Raw genomic sequence first — 26,850 nt, forward strand, 5'->3', positions numbered from 1 at the left:
TGGGCTGAAACTCCAGCACCTGTTGATTGTTTTCAATCAGAACCCATATCTGCTGGACTTAATGGAAACTCTTGTGCTTGAGATCCAGTTTAATCAAATTTATTTCCCCCAGATGATTTCATTAGACAAAAGTAACAGAGGATTATATTAGGCAAGATCATCTGAATGAAATTACTTTTACCATTCTTTCATCAACCTTGTAACGTAAGAGCTTTTGTCCTGACCCTCAGATTTAGCTCGCTTTGCTTGCGTAAAACATCATGCCCCCTAATTATTTTCCTCATCACTGTTTCTTAACTTCAATGGAGCTTTTCATGGACATCTGGTTGGGAAAGGTCCGGGGATTATGTGCACATTTTATCGCACGTCACGGGCCGTGTTTGGAAACATTTTATTGATTTACTTGTAATTTATTTAACAAGAACACAAGTTGTGCTTTTGGTGGTGCAAAGATGTAAGCTGCTGCTGGACTGGGTTCAAACCCGAAGATGTTTTTTTTTTTTTGTCAGATCATGCATTTCAATGGCATCATAGGCTCTGTCTGATTTTTGTTTTGTTCCTACCAGAGCTCTGATGGCTAAGGAAATGTTCCTTTTCTGTCAGAACATTGTGATTAGCCCAGATAGACAGGAGGGAAACCTACAGAAGCGGCATTATGTGGTGCTTTAAAGCCTGTAATGTAGTCTGATGATGCACTGAATCGTTTCTGCCTTGCATGTACAGCAATGTAACACATCAACCAATAACTTTCTACGCTGCTTCTAAAACTCTGAGAAGGTGCAAACTTACCACTGAAAGGGAAGGATGTCAGAAGTTAACATGCAGTCAAATTAAAACCAAACAGATCCAATTACAAAGGGAATGTGCAGCACAAAGGCCAAAGCAGATGTAAACTAGATGTTGGGAGACGGAATGGGCTGTAACTGGAAATGACAATATTCTCATTTAAGATCCAATTTGAGCGGAACCACCTCTAATCATTTGGATGCTACTCTTATGCAACCAAACAACAAACATTCAGACGTGCGAAGGATACAAGCAACCGGCTCTTGAATCCAAAGAAGCTTCTGGAAAATTCTGTACATGCTGGCCATGCCTCATGCTGCAACATGCATGACTAGGTTGCTAAAAGCTGGACTTTGGGTCTTAAAGATCCCATTTTTTGTCTGCTTTAACATTCCTTTCTCCACCAGGTGGACCAGGTTTTCAGGAGATGGTGACTTTCCAAACGTGCAAATAACAGGAGATTTGTAGGTATGTCTTCGAGGTACAAAAGGAAATCCCATGCCAAAATAGCAATGTGTTAAAATATATACCCCCCCTCCTATTGCTCGCTTCTTCCCCACATAAACACATGCACATATGCGGTTATAAATAATCTCTAAGTGCGTGCGTGTATGAGCAGCAGAAAGGTGACGGCAGATGCAGCCCTCACTCTGAAGCCTGTTCCATCCATCACTGTCGGGACAGCCACCAGGTGGACGGGAAACACACATGCACAAAAAAAAACAAAAAAAAAACAAAAGCCTCTGCAGGCATTAACACATCCACTTACTGTGGAGCTTTTACTGCTGACACAGATGCACATGATACAAAGTGAAGTGGAGAGCTGGCATGCATTACCAGAATATACAGAATGTACAGAACCTTGACCACTGACCTCGTTCACCCTTCTCAGGTTCAGACAAGGCGACTAGAAATGCTTGCACGTGCGTATATAACCGTATATACACATATATGTGGCCACTGGACACAAACACTCCCAGTAAAAACTCCGTAGTTTATGTAGCCGGAGGTATGAAACAGTTGGTGAGTAAGTATGCTGTTAAAGGGCACGTCAGTCAGTCAAAGCAGAATCACAAGGCCCATGACTTATAAAGCACTTCCTCCTCTCAGATGGAGATGATTGGGATGACTCTGATGGTTATTTTAGAGGAACACTGGCAGCTCCTGCTGTAGATTTCTGCCAGGTCAAAGCGACTGCAGTTAGCTGGTGCATTTATTATATCCTGTTCAGGGTCATAAATCGGCGCCGGAGCCCATCCCCGCTGCTATCAGGACTGAGGTGAGAGTCGACGCAGAGACAAATGAGACTAATAACCATACACACAATTTAGAGTGACCGTTTAAGTAAAACCTCTGCTTCAAAAGCTGCACTTGACAAGGTGAAGACACATCCACATCCGTGAATACGGTTTATTACCAGCATGAAAATGCACAAAGATACAAATCACTTCCACTCTGGCACTTTGTTGGACTCACGCACACACACGCAGAAGCGATGGAGGAGGACCAGTTCAATCGGCGACTCCGTCCTTCAGCAGAGTGAGAAACGTCAGGGGTGACACATCATCATCGCCATACACGTGCACACCAGACACACACTCCCACACAAAACAATAAAACACATCCTCATGTCTGAGGAGTTCTGTTGAACGCAGACGTGATTAAAGAACAAATATACGTGTCCTTAACATTTTCCTCTAATACGGTGACATTTCAACTCGTTTCATGACAAAGACGAGGGATCCAGCTAAACTCACTGTCTTGTTCCCTTGTTTGCCATTTTCCTTCTGTTCTCTGTCTTCATATCTTTCCACAACTCTCAAATAAACTGAAGACAAACTTCCTCATATCCTGATCCTCCAACCTCTTCCCTTACCGCTTCTTCTAAATTTTAAATTGAAAAGTTTCTTATTTCAGGATTATTTTCCACCAATTCAACACTGCATTTGGTGTCAACTTCCAGGCTGGAAAGGAAGGAAATAAGTGAAGAGTTAGGAAGGGTTTATATTGTTTATATTGTCCAGTCGCTCCTCGCAGACTGACTAGCGAGGACGGAGAGAGGGAGCAATGTTTCTACTTTCCACCTGCAGAGATCCAGACGTTACAGCAGACCAGGCTGCTTAGCCAAATGTGAGCAGATAACCCAGCTTAGTGGCTTAACACATACAGAATTAGTCCAGCACAACCAGTTGCAACGCTCTGCAGGTTCCAGTCAAACACACCGCGACATATCAGTCCAACCTCTGAAATGTCACTGAACATTTGGAACAACCTGGAGACATTTTTATCACTTTCTGCAGCCAAGTACATCATTTTTACCTAAAAATAGTCTACAATTCTTATTCCCTGCAAGAAAAAAAAAAACACACTTTGAACTGTAAACATCCATGATTGAATTTTACATGAGAAAAAAAGAGGAAAAAGTCCGATCAAAGCAAAATAAATTGAATTAGTTTTTTTTTTTCAGTGTTGCTGGGTAAAAAGGCTGAAAAAGCTTTTGCAGCAACACAAAGAATGACTTTTTTTTTTATTTATGTATTTAAAAGATAACAATGTTGTTCCAGTGTTAATTAATCAAAAGACAAAGAAATGCACCTGGCTGTAAACTCGGGTTATAAATAATCTCAGCCAGTGCCGTGAAATGCTACGCACCATTTTATGAAAATGCCGCGCAGTCCTGATGGCAGAGGTTTCACCGTGGAAAAAAACAGGACAAATCTACCAATCCCACAAATGTTTGAAACATGCTTTTAAAATATAGTTTAAACAAGACCAGCCAGAGGGAGAAGAGTGAAAAAGGAGAGGCTTTCTGGAGGAATACGTAACGGGGGGGGGGGGGGGGGGGGGGTTGAGAAGAAAAGGAATAAAAAGAAAGATGACAGGTGGACAAGAAAGCAAAACGCATAAAACACCATAAAAGTTAAATAAGATTTGATGGATTCTAGTTTCAGAAATGTCTAAAGTGACATTATTTCATTATTTCAGAGAAAGTCATCCACAAATATAAATATTCACCTTTCCAGTGAGAATCGTGTTTTTTTTACGTGTATTTGTGTGCTATGTTTGCGCGTGTGGCCTCGGCGCTGGCGGACACATGTAACGGAGAGTCTCATGCAGCAGCAGATCCATATTAGGCAGAGAAGAAAGAGACAGAAACAAAGACATGGACTTTGGATGCCGACCTTTGACCTCCTGGTTTATCTTTAAATACAGCTCAGTGGAAAGTGAACCTGCTTCTGAGAGGCTGTGTGTGTGTGTTCATCCTCAGATGCAAAGCCTCACGGGCTTTGAACTTCCCAGCTGTCCCATCAAAAGATCTGCTTCCTCTCTGAATCTCTCACAGACATGAACACACACACACACACACTGTGCACAGTGCATGCTCTTTTATTTTTCCATTATAGTCAGCCTGGTCTGCAAAGACACACTAAAGCAGAAACACACTGCATTTACACACACACACACAAACTATACAGTAGCATTTCCTTTTATTTGACAGTCACAACCACACAAACACACACATGCTTTATTCATCTGTGATCTGCTGCATCTACCTTTCCTCTGCCAGATATCCCAAATGGAATAAAGGCGACGAGTGTCGTTAAAACACACATCTGACAAACGTCCATCTCAAATGTGAGGGTGTTATTTTATCCACAGCTGCTTTCTTTACTCATTAATCCATTAAGGCTGGATGAAAGATGTGCGTCTGCGTGTGTGTCAAAGTCCTGAACCACTCCTCATTTCTTTATGAAATAAAAAGAACCAGGAAATAAGTGCAGAGATTTACTGAGATGTGCAATAAATGGAAATACAAAGTGGAGGAAAGAGTTTACACCATTCCAGAGAGGTTAAAAAGTCTGAGCAGCTTTTCTTCATCGCAGTCTGAATCATCTTGTGATTTCCTTCAGTAGTCTTTGGGCGACACGATATCAAGCTTGTTTTTGGATCTTCTCTGTCATGATGATGCTGTCAGTGCTTTAACAATAATGAGATCCAGGCTCTGGAGACAGTTCACCTGTCCATCAGACCTGATGCTCCTTTTCAGCCTTTTCTCCATGTTTCCTTAAAATGACCAAACAGCCACCTTCACATGGAGACTATTTCTACGTAGATGTACCGTTAGATCGTATTCATTTGCTTTAGATGGTTTTCAGGCCTGACGCATCTTTATTTGTACCTCACTCGTCCAATTTCCAAGTGCGCAAAACGTTGTTGTTGTATAAAATCAGCTGGTTCACATCTGGATTTATAAACCTTTTAAGTGCTTAAATGATTCATTTGTCAGTTTTCTGTGGCTTAAGAACAAACAAACAAAAAAATGCTTCTATAAATACTGTGATACAATTACTGAATATAAAGCGTGGTGAACAAAAACTGATAAATGTCTAAAGAAATACTTTAAATACCTGCAGATATATTGCCTAAGACCATTTTTAATGATTACAAGAAACTGTAACTTACTTGGAAGTAAGTTTATAAGGAAATGAGATGTAACTACATGTTTACACAGCACAGTTTACTGCCTTCAGACCAACTCTTAACAGCTCTCTGTCTAGTTGATGCAATAAAACATAATGATTTCAGTCATTTCAAGATGTGTGCCAAAAGAGTTTAACTAAGAAAGGTTTATTAATACAAGAAAAAAGTTATAATTTCCAATAAAACCTGCAGGTTTTAGCTTTCATGCTGTTTTAATGCCACGCTATATGGAGAAGACCCTGAATCATGTGACGGAAAAATGATACCAGTGCTTCTTTACGTCCAAGATCTCTCATTACCCAATAATTTAACAAGAAAGGAGAGCAATTTCTATTTATAATTTTATCTCAATGATCAATATTTGTCAAATGTCTTATCACTAATTTGATGTGTTGGCTGGAGGCGGAAAACTCCTTATGGGTGTTAGAAAAATATTCATTTTCTTTCTGTCAGGTAGCACCTGCTTTGGTTTAGTGGCTCTCCCTGACAACATGCCTGCAGCAAATCTTTCACCTGGCAGACTGGAACTGGCCTTCACACATGCACACACCCTGCGCCACACACACACACACACACACACACACACACACATACATACATACATACTCGGACAGAGCACAGGTTGTGGGTAAGCTCTGAAAATGTTGCAGTAAATAACACACAGGCAGCTGATGTGAGGCCTTGTACGCAAGTGTGTGTGTGCATGAGATCGTGTTTATAGTGGCAGGATGACCTTCATGCCGCCATCTCCTTCTATTATGAGACTGTCTTTTATGCACAATCACGCACTGCAGAGTATGTTTGCAAAGTTTAAAATGAGAAGCGAGCACATATCCGACATAATAAAACACTTGCAACTGTTTGATTTTCTCTCTCTCTCACACACACACACACACAAACACACACACACACACACACACACACACACACACAGACACAGAGAGACATCTCAACCACTCGAGGAAAAAACGGGGTTGAATTATGGAGACATAGTCGGTCTTTTTGAGCGTTTGCAAGATGGTGGGCGTTTTGACGAGCCGTAAAGTGTGTGAGTGTGCTACAGTGTGAGCTCAAAAGTGTGTGTAGGATGCTGTTATGCAAGTGTTAGTCATCTCAGCAGTCTTTCCATACAGGAGGAAAGGAGGCAGGTTGGCTTCCAGTCAATCCAGTCGGGTTTTAGACAACTCGAAATCGAAATATGTCAGTTTGATACAGTGTGTCAGTTGTCTTTCTATCGTTTAGCAAAGTTTTCAGCGTTTATATTTTGTGGTCCATCGTATTGTTAACCTTGTTCTTTCTTTGTGGTTTCAGATTTGAAACAACTTGTCAGACAAGTTATTTTTGTTCAGTTCTGTTACCTCTAAATGACTTATTTACCTTCACAATTCAGCGAATCTACCCTTCGGCTCAGATGAGCTGCACAATCTTTTTCAGAACTGGAACAGCCTCCAACATGGCTGCCAAAGGGAGGCGTTAAATCACTCAGGAGGTCTCCGTTTACGCTAAAACAACTACATGAGACAGCAAGGCTTAATACAGAATCTGACTTCTTTTTCTTATTAACCAATCTCTCAAATGCACCTGCAGTGAGGGGGAGGAAGAGCATCCCTTGTATTTGACAGCTACGAATCTGTATTGGTGATGTGTTGTGGTGTGCAGGAAGTCTCAACAGAGAAACACACATCGAGCGAGTTGGGAAACACAGAAGGCTGAGGAAAAGCTTTTGGCTGTTGGTTTCCGAGGTGTTCGCCTCCTCATTCAGCTGCTGGCAACAGCACTAATGAGCCAGACCAAGGTTGCCATTCTAGTGGGACCAGAACACACACATATACACAGGGTGATCATTCAGACTTCCTAGTAGGCGGTCTACAACATCGTCAGGCAATATGGCCGTAAGAGCCAAAAGGAAGGCATGGATGTAAAGTGGCATTACCCAGTGCTCTGACACTGAGCCAAACTGGGTGAAACAAAGCTTTCCAGCTTGTATGAGTTGTGCTGCAGCACCAAACAAGGCTCATTCATGCATCCAAGTTTAAATGAAAGAGGAAGCAATGGACTTCTCTATATGGCCTGATTTCCACTGCAGCGCACACACACCAACTGGGATATAGTAGTCAGTCAGGCTCAGATGGGATTCACGAGGAGATTAAGTCGATGTCTCATGGACAAATAAAGCAAACCAACTTGATAGCTTAGATGTGAACTGCAGCAGCAGCAAAGCATTCACATTTGCATGCTTTACCCTGCAGGAAACAGCGAGACTTTGCAGAGCTTCTTGTCAATCTGCTACCACTAAAATAGCCATAAAGGGCTTTCCGGGGCTTTACTAATTAGCCTATTTAAACTTACAGAAGAAGCCACTGCCATAAATGGCCACTTCTCTGCGTAGACGTCTACAACAGGGTGAAATGTTGCTTTTCTTAGGCTTACTGATTAGCTCGGCTTCAAATTGTGGACGAACTAGCATTACGCAACCCCCCCACTTTTGACTGAACATTAATTCCAGTCCTTAGAGTAAAAACGTTGGCCTATTTTCTTGGGATGAAAAGAAAACAGTAGCAAATATAATTAGGATTGTTCAACATTCATAAATATTAGGTGTTTAGGACTTTGTTGTTTTTTGTTTTTTTTTTGCTTTAGTGCAGAAGCTGTGTAAGCTTCACTTCCTAGAAAGGTAGTTCTAAAAAATCACAGCCGATAGCTGCAGGAGATAAAGGTCAGATTCTGCTCCTTTGCTCAAAACGATGTCTAACAAAACTGCTTCAAAGTCTGCTTCCTCAATATTTGACAATCAAATCAGCACAGTGCATACCCAACCATAAATATCCCAAACAGTTCAAAGAATAAAAATATAACTCAGCACTATTCATTATGCATGAGCTTTAATTGGAGCCACTTGTTCTCATATACATACGGGTATTTAATGTTGTGTCACAGTCCAAATCTAACTTTATTCAGCATCGACTCTGGAGCAATTAAATCTGACCAAATCAAAACTATAACAACGACATTTAAATTTAGCATCCAGATACAACACACTGTCTGTATATTTTACCTGACATCCCAAATCTACAGGAAATTTTTAAGCTAACCTAAAGCAAAACATAGCAATAAGTTACTACCTATAGCTGAGTTAAGGCTGAAACTAGGGGTGTAAACCACAAAGTTGTCACAATATGTCAATCCAGTGAATAATAATTAAACATTTGTCTGCTTTGTGATGCACTTTTGATTCAGTTTGACTGTGGACTAAATATATATAACACACTAACCTTCAATCATATTTAATCCCAAAAACACAACTACAATATCAATGTCAGGAATATACATTAAAAGCCAGATATACAGGATATAATGTAAAGCTTACTCCTTACTCAGTGTTATTGGCTCATTGATCATTGTCAGACCCCCAGCTGAGACTGACTCGAGCTGTAAGTCCTGAACCCAAAGGATCATTTAAATAGCAAGGTGACATTAAAGGTTGTACGGGTTGACCTGTTCTGCAGCTTTCAGTCACTCAAATCGAACATTTTGAAAGTGCTCGCTTTGCTTTTAGCAACCAGCAGGAGAGACACAGAAACTACAGCAACACACACACACACACACACACACACACACAATTCCAAAATGTGCAAAATCATCGCACTTAAAAACAATAACTTCTTCAAGTGCCTGCAGCCACAAGCGTGTCTAAACACACTCACCGTGAAAGGATTTGGTGTATTACCCATATTGCATCATACACGTCATTCCGGGTTTCAACAACCCTCCACCCCCACTCGACCACCCTCCCCACCATCACCACCACCTTGCTGTGCAAGAAAAAGAAATGCGCCCCGCACCACAGCAGGGGTGTGTCAATATTTCCTGAGTGCAATCAACAAGACACCACTCATTCCTAATCTGTTGATGGTGACTGGATATTTGCCGACTGCAGACAGCCTGAGGGTGTAGGAGAGAGGGACTGCACGCATTAATAACAAGTCGGAGTTGATTAGAAATCATTTCCTCATTAACCTGAACCTGATGCTCCCCAGAGGCATGTCTCAATTTTCTGATTAAAGAGACAAACGCAACAGTAGGTGAGAAATGACTGGATCAATCTACGCAGCATCTGCCAGAGAGCCCCATCAACACAGCTCATAACATGACATGCTTACATTTTGGCCTTGAGGATGTAGAGATTTCACAAAAATGCATGTTTTGATCACAAAAAAAGGCAGATTTTGGAGCCATGAAAGTGTAGTAATTGTTTAATATGTGAGACTTTACTGTAAAACCAATGTAGCTTCTTTCAAGACTAAGACCTAACTGTATTGCATTCATGCAAGTACATCTGTTTTGAAAGATTTGACTCAGATATTGCATTTCAAATAAATATATCCTTGCAGAATTTCACAGACATTTTCCATTTGATCAGACAAAAGTAACACTGTCAGCTATTGTGTTTGCTGATTGCACAGCTGCTGGGAGCAGCGTTGCAATTATCATGCAGGGGGGGGAAAGCTTACAGTATGCTCTTGTGCTGCGGTGAATATGGATGCGCATGCAGCACTTCATGCATGTATAGTGTGTGCGCGCGCGTGTGTGTGTAATGCCATATCAACATGGCAGTGAGCTGCGGTCACGCAAGCCTAAGCTGCCTTTGGGAAGATGGTCAATGAGTGAGAGGTAGATGAATGAAGAAAGAGGTGAGAACAAATCATGGCCTGGTACAGGAGAAGGAAGAAATAAAAACACACACAAACAAGAGGCAGCAGTGGAAAGTTACTGATTGAAAACAAGCAGGACACTTTTTTTTTTTATGGTTGTGTGCAATCGCATGCAATTTTTGGCATGTGAGGGCATACAACTGTAAGAGTGTGTTTAGTGTTTTTATTTGAATCCCAACGGACATCATCGGCCTCGCCCACCTCGCACTTCCTCACCTAAAAGCAGGTAGAAGCCTGTTCGCTTACAATCAACTTGCATGACTCACACACTTAAACATAACACGCACATCTATAAACTTTCCATCTCTAAGCTCTGCAGAGCCTCCCCTGAGCCTGCCGCGGCAACGCCACATGTGTTTATCATCATGAGTTATCAGTGAAATTACATGAGACTATCAGGGGAATATGTCACCATATCGAGTGATTGAGTTTTAAACCTAAAAGGAGCGACGATTTATTAAGTTATGATGAGTAAGTGCATTAGATTGTGCTTGCTAACTTTCTCCAAAGCGTATAATCGATTGTTTCTTGTGTGTTGCCGGCTGCAGAAGGATTCAGGAACCCACGTGGACTTCTTCTAGTAATTATGACTGAACCTGAGATTGAACACAAGTCAACTGTATGTGATTTGACACTGATGAGTGCACATCAGTGCCAAACAATCTATTTATAACACTCACTGGCACCCCGCTTTAACACGGACACACACAGAAACACATGCATACAAGGATACACACACATTAATGTGCTTTTTATCTGCGGAAGCAACATGATCTAAAAATAACATCAAATAGCTTTTAAAAAAGGAGTAATGGAAGAGGAGAGCTGCTGAGTTGAAGTGTGTGAGCTTGAGTCAGTGTGTGTGTATGTTTATGTGTGTGTGTGTGTTTGTTATTTATTCCAATGAACTAAATCCAATAATGTTGTACTGCTCAAGAGAAGTTTTCAGGTAACTGCAGCTACCTGCGACTGCATATAAAGGTGCATGTTCACACCAGTCTGTGCTTGCTTTCCCATGGCACATGGTTGCCACAGCTATATGCCTTGCTGGCATGTGTGTGTGTGTGTGTGTGTGTGTGAGAGAGAGATTGTGTGCTTGTCCTTTTGTCCCTGTGCTCACTTACACCATGCCATGGAAATTTCCTTTAACCTTTTCTCTCATTTACACTAGTGCCCTTGAGAACTCTCACACTCATGAACCAACAAAAACTCTTTCTCCCTCTTCCTCCCTCTCTTTCTCTTGCTCACACACTCTCTCCGTAACACACACACACACACACTCTCTCCGTAACACACACACGTATGCTCGGTGGTAAATTGTATAGTATAGATAAACCAACTGTCATTCTGTTGAGACTAAGACGGTTTGTCTGACTCCTAAATCCAACCGATTTGCTCAAACAGTCACATGATGACACTCCTACTGCTAAAACTGACATGTTGTACGGCCATTGTTACTTCTTCCACTATTGCTAATGAAAACCAAGCTGACAATTTGACTATGATAAGAAAATAAAAAAGGACTGACTGTAAGCATCACAGAAAATGTGCAATCACTTGATTCACTAGAAACAGGGGCGTATCTAGAAAATTTTATGAGGGGGGTCACATACAAGGAAAAAGGTGGCACATGTGACACATGAAGCCTTTTTAAAGAATGATCTAGAATGTATGAAGTAATTGACTTAGAGTCAGTTGTGTTTATTAATCTACAAATGTAAGGCTTCAATCACAAAAACTCAAGATACCCTCACCCTAAACCACATTGATAACTGGAAAACAATAACTTTTAACCCAATCAGCCATTTTATCAGTGTTCATTCAGCATAACTGCATTGTGTTAACTATTCAAGCAATGTCACATTTTATGGAGCTAGCATGTCATAATCTTCCACATCATTAAACATGCATTCATATCAAATTTTATTTACTTACTTACTAACTTTACTTACCACATATTTATTTTCATTCTTACAGTGGAAAGATAATTGTCCTTCTGCCATGTTTTAGGCCCCCTGGCGAAAGAGGGGGAACATGTTCTATTGGTACATTAAATGCTACGTCCACTTGCTTTTATGCTTTCCAACTGAAATCCAGTTTACACTAGATATTTGTTAAGATTTTTAATTGTCTATACTTGGGGTGGCATTTATCCTTAAGTAGAAAACAGGGATTGCTACAACAGCAGGCACTAGCAAGAAAACCTACTCTATTTAAACAACTGGAAAGGATCTTAGAAACAGAATGTGGAAGAAAATTGTGTCTTCTTCCTTCAAGTAAAAAGCAGCTGTCTTTATCCGACAACGGTACAGATCAAACTTCATTTGTTTATTGCGACATAGGTTTCAGACATGCTTAGACTATATCAAGTCATAACATGGAGTCACTGATTAGTTAAGAAAAAAATCCTCTGTAGGCATAACAATGTCTTTTCACAGAACCTAAATCATCACACATCCTTTTTCTTTTTGAAGAAAAAAGGTTGCTTACAAAATATCATGCAGTGTTCAAATTTCTCAGGATACCAGCGTGCAATGCAATTTCAAGGCAACTCTTCTTGTCATAAGTAAGCTTTAAAAGATACGGTTGTAAATGTTCAAAACCTTTCAAATCAGAGCTGATAACAAATTTTTGTTTTTCATGTCTAGTTTCTGCCATCACATTTATCAGATATGATATGCAGCTGGTGCTATCAGAGTTGAAGGGATTCGCCCTGAAGTCCAGGGCGAGTTGAGGCATTGAATGCATCACTAAGCTGCAAAGCCTTAACCCTACTGACTGCTTCCAGCTTGGAGCAGTCAGCTCCAGCACAACATCTCATTTGCAACACATAGAAATGTCATCAATGTAAATAAAAAAAGAGAGCTGCACTCTTGACTGACACTATTAATATGGCTACATTGTGTGTACTCCCTCTACCACCACTACGATCAAACAGGCATAGAAAGGACAAACACAGGAGGCTGTGCTGTAAGTCTTGACAGTAAGATTTGCAGTGATGATGCCTCTTCAACCCCTGCAGAAAACTGTTTAAAGAAGCCACATGATGGCTTTACCCGTGAAAGCACCTTGTAATCCTCAAAGTTGTGGAGTATGAGTCATAATCACAAACATTAATCCTGCAGGCCAGCTGGATTATTGAGAAAGTAAAAGACCATCTGATATTTACATTTTTGCTAGCAGACTTAAAAAAATGAGTTTTTAGGCATTTGTTCATCCAGGTTATGGTGTCAAAGGATTCCCAGTGTCCTTCTATCTTCTTCTAATCTGAGATTTCTGAAAGAGACATAACCCTCAGTATACTCTTTTTGCCTTAAAATAAGACATTTCCCAGGTGGCTGCCCCCGTGATAAATCAGGTAACAGAGAAGAAGAGCTTTAAAGAAATAGGGCAGCCAGCTAGCTCTCGGTTCCCTACATGAGATTGGACTCCCTCTCCTTCAAACCCCTCCAATCCTTTGGTGTTGTGCAAAGCTACAATACACGTGTGTCTTTGTGTGCAAAAGGATGACAGTCTCACTTCTGTTCATGTTGACACTATCAACACAGCCTTGTGATGAATACAAATCTCTACTAAAGGTTAGGTTGGGACATGTGACATACATATAGACAAACTTTAACATTTGTGTTTGGGAATAAAGAAAAAAGGCCCAAGACATGAGAAGGAATACAGATGAGGGATGTATGCATGCATCATTTCCCCAGAGCAAACATATGAAATATATACACACTCTCCGCTGGCACCCTAGTATGTTATTGAGCATGCATAGAAGAATGGATCTTTTGCACTCAACACAAGGCCACTTCATCGACCATCTAAAGAAAAAAAATACACGTGATATATTCCTTCCTGCAGAAAAGACTCCCTACTACAATATTTAGGCTGAATAAATAGAAAGCATCCTAACTGTGCTGATTTTTAGACAATTATGCTATGTTAAGGATGAGTAGAAGGCTGCAGTGTATGAGCAGATTAACATGTTATGGGTCACAAAGCAGAAATTGTCTTTCGGGCTCCCACTGGGCTCCACTCCCTACTTAAGCCTCCAAGTCCTTCTCAGGCAAAATAACCTAATGCCCAAAGAGCTGGAATGAAACAACTAGCTTTACACTAAAAGAAAATTTCCTGAAAACACATCGCCTTTGTTTATAATTAGTTTGTGGTCCCACGAGAACATAATAAAGTCAACATCAAGCAGACAATCCAAGCAAGCTATCATCTGGTAGAGGGGTAACAATTAATCTCGGGGTAAACCAACTCGTTGAAAAATGTCTTGGTTAAACTGTTTGAGTCTCTCAGTGTCGGAATCTGGTGAAAAATCTCCAAAGTCAAGTCCAGAAGCCCCACGGCGACAGCAAAAGCATAAATAAATAAGCTAGTTTCTGCCACTTTTAATGGCTTTATCAGTGTAATCAATTAAGCAGAACACTGCCATTTCTTCTAATGAACAAATTCAACTTAGTTCCAAATGAGTAAATCCCATAGCAACATTATTTTTATTCTAACCCCAAAACATAAAAATACAAACTGGTTCATGCAGCTTGGAGGGGATGGCAGATCTGTCCCGTCCACAGGAAGATAAAACAGTATGTAAAGGCTGATTTTACAATGAACGCACCCCAAATAAAGGTGCAAATCTACTTTTGGAGAATGAAAATGTATGACAATAAGATGCATAAATAAGAAGCAGGAAGATCTGATGAGAGGTGATAACAGTGACTCACAGTACTGACTGTAAAGTGTGTAATCTGTATTAAAAGCCATAGCTTGCACAGGGAGAGGAAAGATGAGATGCCAAGGGATGGAGGAGAAATTTACATGTTCACATCAAACTCCGGTTTGAGTGAGAGCAGCAACAACCTGGCGGAAAAAGCGAATAGATTTTCATATAAATTGAGGTGGCACAAGGCAGTCGAGGAATACCTAATAATACCGTCACTCACTGGTGGCTCTTTGCTGTAGGAGGTTTTTTTTTTTTTTTTCTCCCCTGGCTCTTTCTCTTTTCCTCTCACTCTCGCTACAATAAATGTGAGCAAGCCATTGTGTGTTGTTCACTTTGCATGGTTGAGTGCTGCTTCACCTCGGGGGGAAGACGGACTGTTAGGAAATCCTGCTGCATGTAAGCAGGACGGGATGAAAACTGGATTTAGAGATTCCGCAGCAGTCCCCAGCTTCTTCCACAGGCAATGTGACCTCTGACATGCCCTGCTCCCATTCCCTGTAGGCTTTTATTCCACCATGACTTACTTTGAAGCAATGAAGTCAGATTAGTGACTAAACTGTCAAATCAAATAAGCTGCAGCACTACGACAAATGAATCATGAGCCAATACATTTCAGATTGGAATAAGGACCCAAGCTGCAGAATAGTGCATAATGACAGGCTCAAAGCAGAAACCATGCTGAGGTTACTCTGATGTTGCCTTGATTTAAACCAATCAAATGAAGAAATATTGTAAAGCCATGTTTTTCCAGAAACATGCAGCACTGTAAGCCCTATTTATCCCTGTTTGGTAACTAGGCTAAAGGTTACCTCTGCCGAAGAATGGTACTGTTCTGTACACAAGCCAAAGATGAAGCAACACACAGAAAACACAAAAAACTGCAACTTTTCCATTGATTAAGACTGATGCATTGATCTAAACTGAGTCCCATGACTGTTAGCAAATACTAAATGAGCCTGCATATCTTTAGTAATCGTCAACCTCTTCCCCTCACTATACCTGCAATGTTAGTGAAGTCTTAATTCAATTCAATCTGATACATTGTTATTAAGGAGAAAAATATCTTTAATTGATGCATTTTAATAACTTCTGAACTGATTACAGCAAATGCACAACTGCATTACAGCAAAACTGCATGCAAGCAGTGTGGACAAGACTTGCAAATGAGTGGAATATATGGATACGTAACAGTTGAATGTAAAGATGGACATAGATTCACCAGTTTGAGACTAGACGCATTTAATACACTGAAACAATGTCAGAAAAATGTTCACAATGTAGACAAAGAATTTGAGGATCCCACCATCTACAGTCAATATTATATAGATTTAGAGAATTTGGAGGAATCCCTGTGCGCCTGGGGACATGGCTAAATTTCAAAATTAAATGGTCAGGATCTTCGGTCTACACTGCATCAAAAATAGGTATGGTTCCGTAAAGAAAATCACAGCGTGGGCTCAGGAACACTTCCAGAAATCACTGTTCTGAACACAATTCACAGTGCAATCCACAAATTCAGGTTAAAGCTCTATCAGGCAAAGTAGTAGCCAAATGTGAACAAAAAAAAAAACTGTCATTTTTCTGGATCAAAGCCCATTTCAAATGGTCAGAGGCAGAATGGAAAATTGCCTGGAAAAGTTTAAAATTACTTTAAAACTGCTGTTTGTTTATTTTAATTGTTGTTGGAAAACCTGTGACTTAATCAGGCACCATTTTCTCACACACAGGGGGAAGTTAAACAATTACTCCGTCACTTTCCACCAACCACAGGCATCCTGTAAACTCTAATGCAAGTCACTCAACTGCAACATCTCAGCTGTAAAACGGCACTACAGACTTCTTACTAAAGCAAACAAATGCAAAGAAAAGCACCAGAAAATAATCGTTGACTTTTGCCAACAACGAAAGGTAAAAAAAGATGAAATTCAGTCCAGCATAAATGTAGATGTAAACCCAGAGAGTCCGAGTGAGCAGCTAATGAGTCACAACATAATTAATTGTTGAGAACGCCCCCCCTCACCAGCCTCTGCTAACATATTAGCTAGTAACAGCACAACCCCACATGTGACATGCTGAAAGATGTATGCGCACATGCAACTTTATGACGCACACACACAGACACACACGGATGGGTGGGGAGGGTTGTTGTCTGAGCCGGATGTCTGATGAACCTCAGAGGGATTTGGGAGGAAACAACCATATTCCCAGTGCCAGCACTGACACACAAGCATGGTGGACATCAGCTGTCCATCTACACACACTTAAGATAAGCTAGGCCTTAAAAAATGCCCACAACTGCCAGAGTTAGGCCTCCGCAGCAATAATACAGAGAGTACGGTCTAAACCAAACAATGTTAGCACTTTGTTTAAGCAAAAATCTGATCCAGACAGCCAAAGTCCTGTCTAACCCTCCAGATTATGTCAGAGGGACAAATTGTTCTGTCGTCTGACACAATGTCTTGACACACTGGCCTTTGACCAGTTTACTAAAGACTCCTGCACTGATTGCAGCCGCGTGCATACTTCAGAAATATCTAAATCATGTCAATTATAAGGGTCAATGAAGCTATTTTAGACATTTAATCAAAATACTGTGTTTTGTGCTGTATATGCATGCTCAAAGAAATATATCCAAGTGATGCCTGCATATGTGTGTGTGTGTGTGTGTGTGGTGCACAGTAAAAGAAAGGACAGGTGAGTCACTGTGGGGCTGCAGGCTGAACACATTGCACTGCAGCACTGCACATCACGACTCAGACAAACAGGACCAAAACGGCGTGCAAGATAATGGCACGCAGTTTGGAAATATAACATGGACCGATGGAGAGAAATCCAACGAAGGAAATGCGGGGGAGGATGAAAGAAAAAGTCTGAATCCGTGAGCTGAGGGGCTAACAAGTGAAGAGAGCATGTCTGCCTGTGCCTGGCACAGAGTAAATCCCAGTCACTGCCAATAACACCTGTATCCATCACTCCTGGGATCTTTAAAGCCTTGATATTTATACCCCCTGCTTATCTGTTTGTCGCCTTGGCAGCCTGGGGCCTTTACTTGCCTTTGTCACAGTCCAATTTAAATTATATTCATCACCCTTCATCAACAAAACTTATGCTTTAACTTCTTGGAAAGGAACTCTAAAGAACCTTATGTAGTTTGAAATTCCATTGCTTTATTTTTTTATATGCAAGTTTTCACACCGACATTAAAACAAATAACACACCTGTCTAAACATTAACTTTAGCCCTTAAACTTTGGGCAAATGGCGGCTCTAAAACGCTAACAGTTTTATTAAAACAATATCAGATTAATTCCAGCTATCTACCTGAATGCGGTCAGTAGGGGACTGTACAACTTCCTATTTGAAATTGGAAAGGATCACCTGATACCTGTGGATGAGCTGACTGCCTGTTACAAAATGAGCTCACGCGCACAAATTCTCACTCACACCCCAACACTGAACCATTATGGTTACGTGATAAAGTGCTGACAGCAGCAGCACAGTTCTGACTGCAATCGTGATCTAGCTTTCCAATCTGCCACATGTGGGTGTTGTTCAAAATGCAATCAACAAAATCAAGCAACTAAAATTAAATTACAATTTAATGGACACTCATGAGAGGCTTTCTGAGAGTAAAGATTGTTTTTTAATAGAAAATAATTTTATAAACTTCACAAGGTTTGCACCACAGATTACAGTAAATTTGGCGTCTTGTTGAGAATGAAGTGGAATAAAGTTTCCATCACAAGAATGACTTGATTCTCTGTGCAATTAAACTTTTATGACCCTTGTTAGTGCACCTAACTGCACTTCCAAACTTAACTAGACATGGGAAAAAACAGTGCATGTGACCTCAGCGCACATGGATTTGACCAAAAGTGAGACACTGATGGCTGTCATTCTGATCCCATAAGTAAAAATGTTTTTTTGAGTTCACCTTTTTCCCTCTCACTGGACAACAACACGTGTGCTTTCAGTTTACATGTGACTTCCTGCATGTTGGATCAAGGTTGCTTAACTGCCACTCTGAAAAGCACACCGGTCTAGATGTGCCACAGCTAATATTTTACCAGCATGTTGCCAGTAGCTGGTTGTGTCCTGTTTCAGCAGGATGCGACGACTGACGTTAAGTCGGACTGATCTTCCCAGAGTCAATCCCCTGAGCAGACCAAGAACGACCCTCAACACCGGGTCAATGATTAGCACTGAAAGAGGGCTGAGAGATCTGCAATCTGCAGTCCCCACTCCTGTAACTAAAAGCTAAAATTTTCAATCACATTTTATGAGCTTTATATTATAGAAAGATCTGCTTTTTTAACAGAATGTTACCATTGTTTTATTTGTTTTTTAATAAAAGCTTCATTTGTTGATTTGTTAGCTTTTTATTGGTTTACATTACCATTAGCATCTTAGCTGAATTAGGCAGCTAGCTAGGCTACTGGCTAACATGTGTGTCAACTAGCAAAAATGTGTTCCTAACCAACTGTAAGGATAAATTTTACATAAAACTCACATTGGTAATGTTTCCATTTACTAATGCAGAGTTAGTAAGCAAGGCTACACAGCATTAACTACTACAATAAGTACAGTAATGGCTGCTAACCAGAAACAAAAGTTTAAAACAGAAGTCAAAGAAGGTCTTGGCCATCTGCGACAGAAAAATGGTGAGGTTTTTGGTAATTCTTTTAAACTTTTGGAAACAGTTGTTTAAAGTCTTATTTCCTTTGAACCTGTACTCCAATATTTAAATGATTATCCCAAAATCTTTACTTATTGATTTATTAGCAGTGGTTTACATTGGCATGTCCAGTCAACTAGCTGGCTAGCTAATGGTTTGGGAATAAAAACTGCTCCCAACTAACTGTAAGGCCAAATTTTGTTTGGCATAAAATGCACTCACTTACAATCCAGTCATGGTTTTATTAAGGAGCAAGTAAACTAGGTACTGAAGCATTAATTATTTCAGAAGGCCATATAAAGTAACGGTGGCTAACCAAGGACAAAAGAATACGAAACAGAAAGAAGTCTATATATGTTGGTGTGCAAGAGAAAAATGGGGGAATTAATTATTTCCAACTGTTAGAAAGAGTTGTCCAAAGTCTTGTCTCCATCAAAACTCATTCACAATTCATTCTATACGCTAATGGACATAAACTCATTCAGAAAAAGCACCAACCAACTTAACCCAACAATATCTGTTTTCTTCTTCAATTAGCAAAAGATCCTGTTTATATCAACCTTCACTAATGTTATTTTAAAAATATTTAAATTAAAACAACACCCTACAACTCAATTAGATTTTTTATTGAGATGACTGAAGAAATTAAATGTCCATACAGAATCAACCCACACCAACATTTTCATGCTGACTTCCATATTTTGTAGTTTATCTATCAATAAAACTTTTTTTGAATAATTTATTTAATATTTAAGTTATTTTCTATTAGGAACAGTGTTGTAACAAACCAGAGTGTCTGCTGACATGATTTAACAATTTCAAATGCCAGAAACAAGTTGTATTGAAGAAAGGCACCACTTCCACCACTTTCTGCATGAGGGCTATTTGCCATCACATTACTGTTTTATGCACATTAAATTTACTGCCAGTGCAAAAATGGTATGTTTGATAGACCTGTTGTGTTAAATGGCATTAATTGTTATGCAACAAAATGCAATAAAGTCACATTGCAAAGTAACTCTGTAATCAAACATAAATAAATAACAAGTTCAACAAGTTCAGACTTTGATTTATTCCTTTTCAAATAAACCAGCCTTATTTTAAATATGTGCTAGAGGAAAAAGGGATGGACTAATGGCAGATTTAATAAATACAACAGGAGGGAAAAACCAGAGAAACTGCAGGGAGCTTGTTTATTTTACATAGCCTATGTGTGTGTGAAAATCGGAGAGGAGGAAGTGGTCACGTCAGGAGGAGGAGAAGGGACAGCCCATCCTTCCTTACGTCATGGTAACACCTCCTCCCGTCCCTCCCTCCACTACAAATCACATGACTGCAGCAGCACAGTTCTGTAACACCAGTCACGAGGATAGAGTACTACAATAACCAGCCGGCAGGGGCAAGTGCCCCCCCCCACACACACACACACATATAAATACACACACAGAGAGCCAGAGTGAGGGAAAACCATCATCCATGCCTTAATAACCATGAGTAAATATTAACATATTAATGCCGCGTTTGTAGAATAGATAATCTCATCTAACTGCACATGAAGAAAAAAAACAAGCGATATCCCCTTTCAGCTGGATTCCCTGCTCAAGTTGCACTTTATTCTTCCTGTTCTTGTGCCACCCAAAGACTTTGCAGCAATCTAGCATTTAAAAAGAGACGTGCAGATCTGAGAAGAAACATTACACTTGAACAAGCGAACAGTCTCATTTCCATTCTGCATCCACCTCTCTCCAGGAGCTGCACATTACATTTTCTTTTACGATCACACGTTTCACAGTGTGCATTATGTCTTCATCCCATTTGCCCTGAACTAAGAGCATTTTTTTCAACATTTATGTGGATTTATTTGGTATTATTCATTTATTATTTTTGCACTGCACAGAGTGACTTGCTTATGACTGCATGGAACTGACGTGCAAAGACATTATGGGCTCTTTATGGAGATAAAAGTCTATTTGAGTATCATGAATACCATAATATTACAAAGCCGTGTTATGAAATGAGAAAAGGAATGCAAAGGTGAATTTCTACCCATCTGATCACTTCTGTGTTATGTAGCAGCACATGTCACTGCCGCAGCTTATAAATAGCTCGCAGTCTCCCTGGATCCCACCACACACTGATTTAACCTGCTTAAGCTGCCAATCAGCTGTGACAGACCCCCCCCCCCCCCCCCCCCCCCCCCCCCCCCCCCCCAGTACCACCATCACCACACACGAACGAAAGCAACATCACATCCCACGATGACCCCCTGTTTTATCACCAGTAAACAACCACCCCAATGCAGTTATGTCACCCAGTGATGCAGTGACTCCCCTCGGCCTCCCGGATCCCTCTGACAGGACCGTGTTTTGCGTTTTACGTGCACCAAAATAATCCCGCGCGTATTCTACAGCCAGGAGAGAGATTAAGTTGAAGGATATAGATTCACGTCTTAGGTCTGGTGCGTGTTTTACCAGATGGAGTCCTTTAAAAAAAAAAAAAAAAAAAAAAAAAAAAAAAATTCACTGAATTCGCTTGACGCTTCTTTCCATTGCAGCGTCGCTGCTGTCACCCCCTCCCATCCTCACGTTAACCCCCCCACCACCACCTACAGAGACTCAATCTGTCATAATGACCCCCATAAAACAACCGATCCAAGGATCCACTGTTTACCAAAGCAAAGAAAGTGTGAACAAAACGCGTTTTGTAATCGCTTGGCAGCGATTACGCAAACGGTAACGAAAAAGGCTCGAAAATTGCGCCGGTTTTCTCGTCTGAATCCCCCTGGCACTGCTTTTTTTTTTTTTTTTTTTTTTTTGCTCTCCCTTTTGGCTGATAGTCTAATGAGCCCGTAAATGGATAATCTTGGGGTGTTGCTCAACTTTAAAGCGCAACAACCAGCCTCCAGTTCTCCCAAGCGGAGATCCAGAGATCCCGGGTTAAATCCGCCGTGCCGTGGCAAGCAGCTTATAAATGAAGTGGATAAATAACATTACACAGCTCTGATGTACTGCAGTGCCGCCCCCCCACCCCTACCAAAGCTGACACTTTTAATAAAACATCCTCTTTTATGCCTCGTTCGACCACACTAGAAAAGCATCTGTTACAGAAAGACACACACGCGTTTTTCTCTGCATAAATATCACTAATAATCATAATGACTGGTGCCGTAATGTCATAATATCATAATAGTCCTCTGGCTGTGTCCACGCGCTGAGAGATGCACCACGTGTACAAGTCTCCGGCACTGAAATTAAAACTTCCCCCAAAGAATGCATGTAAAGTTTCCAAAGCGCCCCCCTGCATACCAAATAATCCTCCCCGAGCGGCAGCACACCGGCTGTCCTAAGCTTCCATCGCCAACACCAAAACATTCATTAGTTTTTCCATCCATTAAATCCTACACCGCCGATGTCTGGTGGCATTTCCTCCAAGACACGTGAAAGCCAGACGTCAAGTCAGAGTGGATGTTCACGCTACACACACACATGCATGTAGACCGAAAACGCCGGGTCGCACCGTGCCGGGGAGATGCTGCTGAGAAGCCCAGCGACAGGCTCGCATCAACGGGCTAAAGCGTGCGCCACGACCCGAGACGTGCGAAGACGCACACCGGTCTGTAAAGCCCAAGGTCCTGTGCGTCCAAAGTGGTCGGTATCTTACCTGGCTGCCCGAGTTTTCTGTCAGGTAATTGAAGACAAAGGACGAGAGTTCCTCATCTAATAGTGGAGCGCAGTCCGCCATCTTCTAGTGAATGAGGAGCCGTGGAGTCAGAGTGTGGAGTATAGGAGGAGGTGAAGTGAGGGCGTTCCGCCTGTAGGGGGCGCTTCTATTTATACACTTACCCAAACAACACATAAAAGACATGCGGCTTTTCAAAGTGGGGTCTGGTGGGGCCACCGGGGGTCACAACATAGGGGTCCCACAGCTTAATGAGGACTCTTGTATTGTTGTTGTCATTGCAGCTAAAATGCTATAAAATACAGTAATTGTTTCTCTTAGAACTACTAATTAGAGCCATTTGGGCTATTTTTAGAAAAGTTGTTTGGTTTTCTTCTTGTCTTGTGTAACACCACTTTGTTGGTGTGGTTTATATAAATTAAACGAATTTCTCAGCTGATAAAATCAAATTTTGCAAGAAAAAAAAAACTAACATCAAACAACAATTTCACTTTATTCCTCCTGTCAAACTAAAAAGCACACATTGATAAATCAGAGATGGTTCTCCAGATGGAAGCTGATTTTATTCTGATTGATTTGTTAAATCACACACAGCGATGACTTGAGGAAACACTTTGAAGATTTGAACATTCTCAGTGTTCTGCCACTCTCTGAGAAGCATTTCCATGAGTGGCAGCATCCTATCACCGTTGCTATGCAACTGCAGCATCCATTTCTATCAGTCGTTTGTCTGGCAAAGTTTATGATGGCTCTAACAGTTTTAGGTGAAGACAAATGTGAGCATCTGATTCGGTCACAAGTCTTTGAGACATGAACGGCACAGGAGAAATGACTTTTACTACACAGGCATTGTCTCAGCTGTGGTATTGTTGGTTTAAATTGTGTTGAAGGTTTCATATGTTAATCCTCCACCGCTGGGTGCAAAGACTGCTTCTCTGATGATTCATTGTTATTTAAATGGTGAAATCAAATAGTCTAGTGGAAGAAGATTAAAAGTAACAGAACATTTGATGTTTTTTTTTTTTTATTTGTTTGCAGATTTCTAAATATTCTTATCCAGATTGTTGAAGTTTTTTAGTCAGTATTTATGACTTTCAAATAGCACATTTGTTGCCCAACCTTACCTCTTAGAAACAGAGAAATTTAGCGCTGTCGTAATGTGATGCCCATCCCGAAACTAAATAATATGTTACGCCTGGAAATGTAGTACCTTTTACACACTGTCAACCATAATTGGTGCTTTCATTTGAGTTTTGCAGGGCTATTCAGTGACAAGCGTCTGAACATGCAGACAGGGAGAAGATTTCCAAGCAGGCCAGTTTGAAAACAAATTCCATGTTGTGTGATCAGAGCCTACTACCTCATTTCTCCCTCAGTTATTTTGTCACTTGATGAGCATGTAAGATAAATCCTTTCCTCTGTTGATAAGTGCTCATGTCAACACTAAATCTCGAGCTGTTTTGGCTTCATTTATGTCGCCCATCTCTCATGTTAGTGAGATGAAAAGTTCTGGCAATAAATTACTTCTACAAAATGAGTTTGTGCTGTAAAACTAAACTAATAACCTCATGTTTTTGAGTCATGCAGCTATCAAGATGCTTTAGGGACTCAGCGAGATCCCAGAGGGCCAAGTGAGTTTTGGGTCAGGTGTCCTGACTATATAACACACAGATACATAAGAGATTTTTCTTTGGTATTTTGTCCGGCGTGAACTAAAACATTCTGAAACTTAGCTTCAAAAACACACTGAGGAAAAAGTTACTTCACCTGACACAAAGCCAAAACATTTACTGTTACATGGACTTAAAGATGAAAACAAACAGTGATATCAGCACATCATCATATTGTCTGATAAAGGTTTTAAAAGGATACATCAGCTCAAGATTAACATAACACATAAAATGCATTTGCTTTTGTCATCATTGCTCAATTAAGAGGTAGTGTGTCCAAGGTTGAAGAAGATCAGATGTAGACAGAATCAGCAGTCCTGGGATTTCCTTAAAGATGAACATTTTTATTTTCCAACAATTGTCCAGTTTCACATCCTTTTCCCCTTTTCTCTCTCTCCTCGCGAGCTCCCAAAACTGACTACTTATATACCCCGTTAGACACACACCTGATTTGATTTAGCTAAACCATTTCCCCATATCACTATCCCCAGCAACCTTATTCTACACCAATATTAATTAACAAACCAAATTCCTAAACAAACAAAAATACACAAAAGGAATACCAGTTCTAATATCAGTTCAGTACTTTTCATTTGCATTTTATGTCTTTCTCTGTTAGTCAGCTATTATAAGAAGAACAGAAATGATAATGCATCAATACAACCACATGCAGCATCTTTTTCCTTACTGTTATCTTTGTCAGGATTTGCATGGAAAGCAGGTTTCTAGGACTGCCTTTTATCACCTACGTAATATTGCCAGGAATATACATCCTGTCTTAGAGTGATACAGCAACACTGGCTCATGCATTTGGATTATTGCAGTTCCTGAAAGGCCTCCAGCCGATCCAAAAGGCTGTGGCAAATGTTCCGACTAACAAAAGGTCACATTTCTACAGGTTTAGCTTCTCTCCATTGAGTCCCTATTGAATCCAGAATAAAATTTAAAATTTTTCTCCTCACATATGAAGCGCTTAGTGACCAAGCTCTAAAGATCCAATGGTGCCATACTTTCCAAAAAAAAAAAAAAAAAAAAAAGCACTCAGCTCTATGACTGCAGGTTTTCATGTGGTTCAGACAGTTTCTGAACATTGAATAGGAGGCAGAACCTTCAGCTATCAGATCGCTCTCTGTGGAATCAGCTCCTTGTTTGGGCTGGAAGCAGACAGCTCCTCTACTTTTTAAGGTTAAGCTTAAACGTTCCCTTTTCCCTTCACCAAACCAGTAAATACTGGCTTGGTGACCCTCAGCTATACCTTCAGTTATGCTGCTATAGGCCGAGGCAGCTCAGTAGATGTCCCATAATGCACTGAGCACTTCCTTTCATTTGATCTCTCTCTTTTTTTTTTTTTTACTTGTATAAATATATAACATTGTTATAGTCATTAATTTGTGTTTCTCTTTCTTCCTCGGGAAGTATCTTTGGCTTAGTGTAAGTGGTCCGAGTCGACCTCTGCATGCTTGGAAAGGGGGATTAAACCAACGGTTCAACGCAATCTGCTGGTTTTCCCATATAAATAAGTAATTATTTTCATGAACTGGTTTATGTCCACACAGTGACTATCAACAGGAATAATGTGAATCATATGGACCATAATCCTACGACTAGATGACTTAGTTGTCAACTGACATTTAGTTAAATTTATCATTTTCCTTCGGGGATTTGATACATTTTCCAAATTTAGGTCAAATGAATCTTTGTTTATTAGTTCAAACAACAGTAAATAAAACAAAAGAAGGCAGAGTCAAACCTGAAATATTGCATTATTTATTTAGGAGGTGCTGTTATTTTATGAACTTTCTGGACCTGAAGCTGCTCCAGGTTCGTACAGTAGAAAGGAAAATGCAGCACAAATAAAACATGTTATCACTCCAAAGCAGCAAGGAGCGTTAGCGTGCATGTTTGTGTATGTGTGTGTGTGTGTGTGTGTGTGTGTGTGTGTGTGAACAAAAGGGACAATGTCACCATCAGAGATAGTTTTCTGAAAATTTGCCAGGCATGATGGTTACTTCAAACAGTTTCCCCATTTTTGTGTTACAGTCTGGTAATGTTTCAGTTTGTCACAACATTGCTGCACAGCAGAAGAAGTGTGTTTGTCAGACTGGTTTCAAACGACGGATCTAAG

The 26,850-nt window shown here is 40.5% G+C and overlaps 1 protein-coding gene across 1 annotated transcript in view; it reads right to left on the reverse strand.

Annotated features, from left to right (window-relative positions):
* The window catches only part of ppargc1b (peroxisome proliferator-activated receptor gamma, coactivator 1 beta), a gene marked incomplete at its 5' end in the record, with an annotated part of 87,423 nt that extends 64,305 nt beyond the window's left edge, over positions 1 to 23,118 (reverse strand). The window contains one exon of the mRNA XM_079250566.1: positions 23,038 to 23,118. Coding sequence (XP_079106692.1) covers positions 23,038 to 23,118 — 81 coding nt within the window. The remainder of the gene's footprint in view (positions 1 to 23,037) is intronic.
* Between the last annotated feature and the right edge of the window lie 3,732 nt (positions 23,119 to 26,850).

The sequence above is a fragment of the Telmatherina bonti genome, assembly GCF_933228915.1.
Source record: "Telmatherina bonti genome assembly, chromosome: 12".
Classification (NCBI taxonomy): Eukaryota; Metazoa; Chordata; class Actinopteri; order Atheriniformes; family Telmatherinidae; genus Telmatherina; species Telmatherina bonti.